The sequence below is a fragment of the Magallana gigas genome, chromosome 6 (assembly GCF_963853765.1).
Source record: "Magallana gigas chromosome 6, xbMagGiga1.1, whole genome shotgun sequence".
In the NCBI taxonomy this organism is placed as follows: Eukaryota; Metazoa; Mollusca; class Bivalvia; order Ostreida; family Ostreidae; genus Magallana; species Magallana gigas.
Window position 1 is genome coordinate 20605712 of NC_088858.1, and position 11252 is coordinate 20616963.

At 34.7% G+C, this 11252-nt stretch overlaps 1 protein-coding gene across 1 annotated transcript; it reads right to left on the bottom strand.

Annotated features, from left to right (window-relative positions):
- Nucleotides 1–478: 478 nt before the first annotated feature.
- Nucleotides 479–11079, bottom strand: LOC105346902 (kelch-like protein diablo). Its single transcript, XM_011455659.4, has 6 exons — nucleotides 10382–11079; nucleotides 9242–9496; nucleotides 8448–8619; nucleotides 6345–6527; nucleotides 1213–1365; nucleotides 479–1098 (listed from the first exon to the last, which is right to left on the bottom strand). The coding sequence occupies exons 1-6, from the start codon at nucleotides 11057–11059 to the stop codon at nucleotides 656–658; spliced, it is 1884 nt and encodes a 627-aa protein (XP_011453961.3). The 5' UTR covers nucleotides 11060–11079; the 3' UTR covers nucleotides 479–655.
- Between the last annotated feature and the right edge of the window lie 173 nt (nucleotides 11080–11252).

Here is an 11252-nt window from a genome sequence, read left to right on the forward strand (position 1 = left end):
AGCCCTTCGGTCTTTATTGGATTTGATCACGCCCCGACCAAAATTATCACCTCATAATACTCCAAGAATGATTCCTTATTCCTTATAGATTCGTACTAGAGATAGTCACTATGATGTATACATAAGTTGGGCTATTTTGTTACGCACAAGGCCAAGTAATTCTCTGTGCATCGTTTTGCGAGTCGGAATCATCGAAAAGTCACCATAAACCAGTTTTGAATTTTTATTTACTAGTATGTTACAGGTTCGTTCTATGAAATATTGACAGGCACAGTACATCAATTTATTTTTTTACTGTCGGTTTTTTTTCTAGAGGTTTCTAGTATAGGTTATTAGAGTGTGTTTATACCAGTTAGGATAAACTTGTAGATGAACGCTCAATGTTTACCGTCATCCATTTTTAAAAATACGATCAGATAATATTACATATACAAATAATTTATGTTCAGGTAAATGATACAAAAAAGAGAGAAAAATGTTTGAAATGAGCAGTTTTCTAATACCAATTTATTTACATTTTAAATAATACAAATGAAGTGTAAATTCAATAAATTGTACCATGTTACCATGTTACCAAATTCATTCTGTCGCCTCACACAATTAAAATAGTTAAGATGAAAAAAAAAATATATTACAGAAAATATGATAAAATGTATCAGTAGCCACCACCATTGAAGGTTTTGATACACGCTAAGCTAAGACCAGTTAGTTCTACTGGAAGTGCCTCCTCCATTTCCGTCCAAATGTGGGAATCGAAGTCAAAGCATTCCACCGATCTCAGCCGTTCCATCGAGTCCCAGTTATACCCACCAGCTACATATATCTTGGATCCCACTGACGTACAACCAAATTCTGCCCTAGGAGTGCGCATGTGCGAAATGACTGTCCAGCAGTCACTGGAGGGCGTATACCTTTCGATAGAATCCATACAGGTGATGGTCCCCTCTTGGCTCACGGTTGCTCCTCCTATCAGCAGCAAGGACCCGGAAATTGAAACGAGATGGGCGAAAAACCTTGGAGTTGAAATAGGTTGTTTTATTTCCCATTTATCCTCAAACGGATTGTAGCTTTCTACACGACTTGAAATCATCTTGTTTCCTGTTCAAAATATAGTTAATTTTTTTACAGGTGTTGACACCGTTTTTCAACGCAAAAAATATCCATAAGATATAAATTATATGTTTATACTAGCTGGTTTTTTTGGTCACCCACCGGACCCTCCGACAGCGTATATCCGTCCATTGAGGGTTGAAACAGCAACGCATCTCTTAGGAGTACTCAAAGGGGCAACTTCATGCCAGGAATTGGAGATCGGGTTGTAGCATTCTACGGACGACAGAGATTCCACAGCATCTAATCGCCCGCCTGTTAGAGTCCAAAAGTATTAGACGTTACTTAGTGCATCTATTAGCCTTTTGGTGTAAAGTAGCTAAAGATTGGATTCAATTCTGTTTCCTAAAGCGTACAAAACTTTTGGAAACATTTCATACCAGAAAGGGTTCATCAAGAAAAATACAAAAAGAAATTGTTTACAGAGACTAATAGGGATTCGCGGAGAGAGGTGTTCGCAATTTAATCGTTAAATACATTAAATAAGACTCACCATTGATATTTACATGACATAGTTCGCCATGCTACGCGATGAATTCAATTACATGTATTATGTATTTGACTTTATAGCTTAAGTTTGAAAACATCAATAATTTCAACCATCTTCTTTAGTTATTATTAGAAAAAAAATAAAAAGTATCGTTTATGAACTTTATTTACATTTACAAATACAAAAGTACACGCGATTTACATAGAATGTTCCTGCCGCTGCTCTTTATAAAATCGTTCCAGCTTTTGAAGTCTGCGTCGACATCTTGCTAAATAACGTTAATGTTCCTCTCATTAGTAAAGGTCTAAATGATATTAGATATTCGCATCGTTCGGCGCTAAACTGAGTGACATCACTAGATATAAGCGAAAAACGCACAATAGCACATCGTTGCCCATTACTGATATAATTTGTATTGCATTTATAGATGAATTTCAACCATTAATGCTACAGTTATGTATGAGTAGTATTGTTTGCATTTTTGCAAGTACCTCTAAATGCAAAATTGTATTATTAATGGTTGAAGTCCACTCACTGGACAATACCATCAACTAGACTTAATGCAATACAACGATACATGTATATTATTACTGATCAACGATGTACTTTTTGTGTGTGTGTTTTGTTTCTCTTATGTAATTAGTGGATACATGTATGACTTAGCCAACCGAAGAATAAACAGAGTGGCATACACACATGTAAAATTTCTTCAAAACATATTCAAAACAGCAATATATTTGTAATATATAATACTGTATAAATGTATATTAATGATTATGTAATTGCGTCATTAATACTTTAAGTAGATCCACCGGTGCAATAAACAGTATATTGGTTAATGGTCAGCGATGTACTTATATTCTGCTTCTTAATTCATATCATTAGTTGATGTGAACTTTGACCATTAATTATAGAGTTTGATATTGTAATAATAAGGAACGGCTAGGTAGCATGTTAATGATAAAATCGTATCATGTGGTCGGGAGTCTGGTCACTAAATTAAATGCTATGATATATCAATGGAAGATTTTGTCTCGTTAGAGATTACTTCTGGACTTGATTTATTAAACCAGCATTGAATCAATTGTGTATGAAAAATAACACTGTTTTGATAACATATATTTTCTATGCCTTTCCGTCCAGTTTTCTTTTAATTTACTTACATGTATCGGCTTTCCTTTTTTTTATTTATATAAGTTCTAATCTAATAGGCACATGTTTATATGAAAGATTGATTGCCTACACATGCAGGATAAACTGGATAGGTTATGTCCAATGTCAAGAGCAAAAGGTGAATAAAAAAATTAGCTTCAGTTGTTTTTGTTCATGACATTGTCTTTACGAGCCGAATCTCGAAAAAAAAAATGAAATAAACTTGAGGAAAAAATCCTAGATGTCTATTCCTCTGCTGTTCAAGAGAAGTTTTTATTAATATTTATATAAAGAAAGTCTAAACATTCTCCACCATTATGATATATTAATTAATATTTATGTAATAGTTTTTTTTATATTCTACAATGCAAAATTTACTATATTTAATTAACCTTGTAGTAGATGCGTGCGCAGACTTGTAAGAAGACGTGGTTCTTGTTAGCTTGTAAAAATATTAAACCTTATTAAACCAAGAGGCAATTAATTAAGTAGAAATAAGTTAGATAATCTCTCTGGTGCATGTGCTACCTTTAGACAACAGAAAAATAGACAGGGGTACATGTAAAAAAGCAAATTTTCAACAGTACTTTTTTTTTTATATACAATTGATTATTAATGGTTAAATGTGAACCACTAATGCAATAAAAATTATATCATTAATGGTCAACGATGCACTTATTTTGCGTTTTCCTCATTTACCATAAGTTGGTGTGAATTTTGGCCTTTAATAATATAATTTTGAAATTGTATCATTAATGAACGGCTCATGATAAAATTAAATCATTGGTGATCAGGATTGTGACCACTAATACAGTTTTGCAACGCAGCATGTCTTCAAGACTTGGTGTTTGCGTACGTTATAAGTCAGTCAGTATTTTTTTCTGTGATCTGTTCTAACAATAGACAAGTTAGACTTAACGATCTCTGGGCATAAGATACTAGGAAAGATGTTGCATACCAATCGATGCCGTCGAAAGAAATCTTCACGAAATTTATTTTGAAGAGTAAAATACTTCCAGACAATCGCAATCATCAATTTTTATTGGTTGACAAATCTATTTTAATGAATTTTTAGTAGCTTAGATAATGTATTTAGGTATGTAGGTCATGACACAGTTTGTTTAGAAATCACACACTTATATACAGTCATAGATTTTAAACCTATTCACATTCCACAACCTTGTTCAAAGTTATTTAGATTTTTAAATGTAATTTTGGGTTTTTTTCTGCTTTATTTTTTTGTGGGGGGGGGGGGGGGGGGGAGATATAATTGTGTTTACTGAACACTGTTATATTTTTGTTTTCGTACAAATTAAGCGTTTTTTTATTCATTTGAAGAAATATTAACCGAAAATAATTACGTTTGATATAGAATGTTGATAAAAACAATTTAAGGTTAGCCTGCAATGATATGAATTGGGCAGGGAACCAGAAACATACTGTTTATTTATTTTGACTTAATTCTTTCAGGAAAACTGCGGAGAACTAAGAAATTGGGCATCTTACACCAACGGCAATATCTGAACAAGGAAGAAGACTTATATAGGAATTAGTTTTATTTTCAGTGGGTCATTCTTTTTTTGTAAATGATTTTACATCTCTCTAACTTAAAGGCCGTTGAACTGTAGTCCTGTGTGAGCTTAGTGTACAACCTTGATAGGAAGTATCACAGAAAAGTACAAAAGGATTCCTTGAAAAATAAAGGAAATATAGTCATACTGGGATTGTTGCTGCGACATTCCATTTTGTCAGTGCTTGACATGTGTCTACTGCATAGGAAATGCAACATGTGGCTCTTCCTTCTACCGTAGCACTTTAACGGGCACACATTTAAGAACTCGGTGTCATAATTAGAATCTTCATCCGCTAATGTCGCCATTTAGTTGATTAAAGCTGAAAAATTACAACACGATCACTAATATCTCATTAAAGGCACGGTGATTAAAATATCTTGCATGGCGGAAGATATAAATACGTTTTCTGGAATTGATATACCTATATCCGAGGTTCATACATCTATTTTAGTTTGAAATAAATGATCAGAGACCTTTGAAAACTGAATATACTATAGTATTTGAACATTATTTTTATCTAAGCTTAAAAATGATGCGTAGACTTGTATGTGTAAGTAAATGATCTGAAAATCTGATCTGTTTGGAATTTTCATTTAATTAAGCATCTGCTTCAGAGATAAAATGCTTGTGCTTGGCACTGTTCACGTTCCATGCAGCGTGCATATCAAATTATCAGATTTATTGCAAAAGCCACTCAGCACCTAGGTGCTGTACTTCATTCATCACAAATGACGTTTTCATCAACAAAAGTCACATACATCGATCCTGTCAAAAATTTAAATTTAAATTCAATTTTATACCATATTAATCTAGATTTGATGATATTTTCTTTGTCCATGAGTAGAAATATACCATAAAATGGCTATGGCAATCTTGTTTCCTAAATATGAGTGATGTCATTCAGCAGACCATGTACAAATGTATATCAAGTAGGTCTGAATGTTTCTTAAAGGTCTCCCTATCGTATCATTCTGAACAAATATATCCTTAAAGGGTTTCTATAAGCACAAATAGACGTTTTACACCAGAAATGCAAAAAAGGAAATCATAATTATAATGGGAGGAGAACTTCAGGTACAGTTACAGGTAAATGTAAAGTAGAGATATACATGTAGTTTACAAATGTGATATACTAACTGGGTACTAGCATAAGACGAACCTAAAGAGATTTAAGGTACAACGATCTGTGAAGAACGACAGATCTTGCAATATTCCAAAAACTGTGAATGTTGCCGTATTATTACGATACACATATAACTGTGTTGACTCTACTACGATGGGTGTGCAGGGTTATATATAGAGACAAACATTTTCACAAAAACAAACAAGTGATCGAAAAATAGATCCAATGTGAGCCTTTCTAATATACATTCGTGACCTCAAGATCAGATTAACTCAATTCAGCCTCAGATTTAGATGAGCTGAAATTTAAACCAACCAACAAACGACTACAATTTCTCCGGAATATTTCGATACGTGTGACGTTTCACCCCGAGTTCGTTCCTGGCGCGGTCGTCTCTCCTTTGATTACCGCAATGCCCCCAGTGAAAACGTCACTGCAGTAAATAGTTTTAATGGCTCTGATCATCTTTGATTGTAATTACCCTGTCACATTTTATACTCTGTAGATTAATTTACACTTCGATACCTCCAACCGGAAGTACAGATTCTGCGTGTACCACGTGATGTTACAGAGTACTTAGGATGTGTAGGAGCTCTCTTCAAAATAATTATTTTTAATGCTTAATTAAGGGTTTGGGAAATTGTGAAGCATGATCTTTAAATGCAATTGGTGAGAAGAAATTCAAACATATAAGATGATGATGATGATGATGATGATGATGATGATGATGATGATGATGATTTTACAAACACAGTTAACTTTTCAATACGGTTTATCATTTCTTGTGGCATGAAATCTATAAATTTGTTTCGTAAAGTGTTTCAAACAGCGACGATTTGTAGGATATTTTCTACAGCGGACTCATATTGAATTGTACAAAAGACTGAATACTTGCCTACAGCATACATCATGTTGTTCAGAACGGCCAAATTGAAACTCTGACGATTATGTTTCATGCTTGCTACCTTCAACCACGCCCCGCTTCTAGGATCGAACCTGAATACAGTGTTCAGTGGTGCCATGCTGTTATTGTATCTCTCTCCTCCGGCAATGTAGAGGAAACCGCCAAAAATAACGCCTTCGTAAAGAGACAATGAAAAATAAGCTTATGAAATAGTTAAAAAATAAAAAAAAATGATACAATTTCTGTTTGGTTTCTATTTCAATTATAAGAAAATAAGCTGAGCACTAATATTTTTGCATTTGTGTAAACTATTTAATTCGGTACGCTTTTGTATATTCATTGACGCCTGTATTTCAATATTGCGCATTTGTGTGCCTATTTTGAAAAATAAATCTCATTTTTGAGATCAGAAAAATCTCATGCTTCGAAGATCAGTGGAAAATTGGTTTTGTGGATCTAATCTAATTAAATTCGGGAAACGAAAACAAGTAAAATCTGTAAGCGCCGTGTTTACAGCAAACAAAGCCCGAAATTGCTTCATCATTCAAACTGGTACTTACGTTAAAAATTGAGCCAAACGAAATATTACGATATAATAATTGAACACAACAAAATAATTATATTAATTTCAGTTCAATTATCAGAACATTTATTTTTCATGTAAAAAAAAAAATTCGACGCGAAAAACAACGGGTTGGTAAAAAAAAAATGTTGAAAAACAAAAATCTCACGTAGTTTGGAAAAAAAAAATCGTCGCATACCAAAGATATATGCGTTTCAATCATATTGACCGTAAAAGGAAGTGAATATTGAAACAAAACTGATCGCAATGTTTAATTACATTAAACAAATGAAAATGACAAAAACATAAAGGAAAACTGGCGCGGATAACTAGAGTTGCTATTTCAGGAGGTTCTCGCTTCAAATGGTTTTCCGCGTATAGTTATTTCCCGAACATAATATTTGTTTGCCAGATTGACCAATGCGCAAAGAGTAACTGAGATGTTATACAACATCCCGTGCTTTGTTTGACAGCGATAATTTATTGTTTGTTTACGCTACCCCGAATTCCAATAAATTCATAAGGGTTGTTAGCTTCGCAAACCGGTGAGTTTACATTCGCTCTTCACAAATCTAGTCACCCGATACACTTTAAGTCGAGCGCGGGGGAGGCCGCATGCCTACTTAATTATCATGTTATCTTCTTAATGACCAATTTTCATATAATGATAAATCGGCATTTATTGTTATGGAGAAACGATACTCGCACATCGCGGTGATAAATCAGGCAGTTGAAATTGACACTTTCACTCTCGATCTCTACAAAGCAAAGCGCTTAATTGTACAATCACCGGAGCTAACTTGAATATGCGAAGTGTACATTATTTTGGGGGGCAGCGTTTCAAGCCATAAAAATGCCCTTGGGCTTAATAAATTCGTAGGGTGGCTTAATGAAATCTATTTCTAATAATTTGAAGGGGACTTATTGCTGTTTAGAACAATCTAAACAGCCGGTTTGGTTACACGTCTACGCTAAAGTCAGGTACAAAGCCATAATGTAACCGATGGTTTGTCCTGGATGACATTCTTTATGATGTTCCCAACTGCACATGGGGATTAAGACCCCCTCGTTTGTAAACTATAAATCTCAAGTGTCGGAAAGGCTTGGTCATCGGATTGAGTCATAATGAAATGATGATCCTCTATCGTCATACAGTGTATCGTTTTAACGGGCAACAAATGTAACTTGCGTTGCACCTTAACCATTCGAGTCAAAGCGAGCATTTTGGGGGGGGGGGGGGCGGGGGTTGTTGTTTATTTTTTGTTTATCTCATTTGCACCAAGGATTGTGCACAAGTTAAAAATTATTAATACCCTCTCTTTTCAATATTTGTGAATTATAAAGAGGCATGTATATTCAATAGGTTAATTCATACTTTGCATCTAAACCTTTACGTACAATTTATTGAAAACAAAATATGAGTCTTTTAACTGATGTTTTATGTTGCTATAGAAACGTTTATTTCTCCTTTGTGAAATTCGAACATATACCTTGTAATTAATCGACAACAAAAAACTCATTGATGAGCATACTTGCGTGATGATGGCGCGGTTCTGGTAACGTAGCAACAGATTTCCAGGAGTTGGTTGCCAAGTTGTAGGCTATGACGTCATCATTTACAGAATCACACTTGTATCTCGGTGCTCCTCCAAGAACAACCAATAGATCGGAAACGAGTTGGTTTCTGGGAACTGTGCGTGAAGACTGTCATAGATGAAGAGTATTATCATTTAAATACAAATATCAAGTAAACGTTTAAAAAATGGGATTTATTTACAATTCAATATATGTAGCGTTTTACAAAACCCCATTGAGCTCATTTTAGTAGGTTAAAAAAATATTTTTATTACGAATAAACACGTAACTTACGCGATATAAAGCGAAACTTTCGCGATTTAACGCAAAACGTTGGCAAATAAACGCGAAACTTTCATGAATATACGCAAAATTTCGCGAACAAACATGAAACTTTCGGGAAATAACGCGTTACTTTCGCGAACAAACGTGAAACTTTCGCAAATAAACTCAAAAATTGTGCAAATAAACGCGAAACTTTCGCGATTTAATGCGTAAATGAGCTCAATGGACTTTCGTAGCGTTTAATATATTAACTGTAGTCCGTAGAGGTTTTCGTTGTTTTAGCCTCAGTTAGATGTAAACAACACAAATATACTTTTTTGTAGCTGTCGTTACATATCTCTAAATATTCAAATATAAATTGATGAATTTTAGCTATATATTTTGTAGATTTGACGAGAAGTGTTGACCATGTGGTACTCATCTATCGATTTGGATTTTTAATTTGACGCTGTATATTTCAACTGACCTGTAAAACTGTTTGTCTGGACGGGATGCAGTGATAATGTAAAGCTTCCTTCACAAAAGTTTGGCATTCTGGGATGTCCATTAAATATGATATACTTTCCACAGAATCCACTATGGCAGAGGGCGACAGAAGGGGAAGTCGAATTGTCGCCATTATATCGGCGGCATGTTGCAGACGTTCCGCTTTCCGGTGTTCCAGCCATTGGATGAGGCGTTTAAAAACGTCCAGTTCACTGTCTACATTCAGATCATCTCTCTGTTGATGAAATTGTCAAAATTTAGATTGTTACAATGTACACAATATATAAATAGTGCCTGTTTGGGAGGATAACAGTTGAAATTGACACCCCTCGAAAACCATTGTCAACCTCCGCTTCGCGTCGGTTGACAATGGTTTTCTCGGGGTGTCAATTTCAACTGTTACCCTCCCAAACAGGCACTATTTATATATTATACTGAATGTCTTAATTCTAGAGATTTTTTTTTACTGATTTTATATAGAAGTGCCGTGAATTCCACGGCGAACCGTACGCGCATAATTAACGCGCATGTAACAAGTCGTTGTGTTACCCGTTGCCAAGTGTGTTGCTAACACTGAGGGTAATAGAACGGATTATCAACTGCGTCTAAACCAATCAGATTTCAGTATTTAACATGAAAGTATAATAACATAATTTACAATTGAATTTTGGTTAAGATTGTACTTCTATTAATGACTTTCAAGGAACTCTGTCTTTCATCTAGTTTTGTTCCACACTGAATTGAAGTATTTATTTTTGTTCCACACTGAATTGAAGTATTTTGAGAACCACGAGAAGTGCTTATTTGGATTTCGTAGTAGGTTATTCCAAAGAGACTTTCCTGTGGTATACTACCCCCCCCCCTTACTATTAGCAAGAGAATAACACAGGCAGGAATAAAGACTATGAAAAAATGTTTCATTTCTCATCAAACTATTTGCTTTCCCATTAAAATAGAATTTAGCCCATATTGAGTTATCTTCAGATCCTCAATCATTACAGATAACATTGTGTTGGTGTTTATTTTTTACATATCTTTTACTTTTTGAGGAGGGGGGGGGTGGTAATAAAGAAATTTATTTTGATTACCATTTTGAACAATTTCAATAAGGATCACAAACCTGTAGCAGGGAAATCATCTGTTCAACGGGTAGCTCTTTAAATCTCGATCTTTTAGAAATTACTTTAAAATATTTCGCTGCTATTTCTAGAGATTTCTCTGTAAGTTTACTGAGGCTGAATTTAAACGCCCTCTCCAGCATTTTCAGGCAATTCTTCAAATTTGTGTTTTCCATTAGAAATTCCTCGCATGCTTCCTGTATCAAATAAAAGCCTAATCGGGAGGCAGCAAGCAAAGTTTGCTCCACAATGTTTTCTGAAACGCGAACTTTTTCAGTGTACATACAAAGCAAGATGTTCTGGAAGATATTGGCATCGATGTCCAAATGACTGATATCAACTTCGCTTCCGTCGTGCAACTGGTCGACGAAAACATCGTAAAAATAATCTGAACACGTGACCAAAAGCAGACGATGGGCATCGAAGGTGCGGTTCTGACAAATTATGATCACATCACACAAGATGTTCTGTCGCCAAAGAACTTCGAACCCATTTAGAATAGTCTCAGAAAGATTGTGTACAGCTTTTGTTTTCTTCCCGCGATCTTCGGTTTCCCGTTTTTGCCTTCGCCTTTCAACTAGTTGTTCTCTATATGACTGGCAAGTTTTCCTTGTCCGAGGATGATTTGAATGGTATGTTATTGCATGAGATGCCATTTTTCCATGTTTATCGCTAGGCATTCATTTCTAATGTGACGTCATTCACTTATGACGTAAAGACTATTATGACGTATATACCAAAACTTGTGTGTTTACGTCTCATATAATGTCTACATGTACATGTACGTACTGAATACATTTTTTTCAACAATTTACTGGCGTACTTTTTATCTAAAACAAGCATTAATGCAGAATGACATAAAATCAAACACAT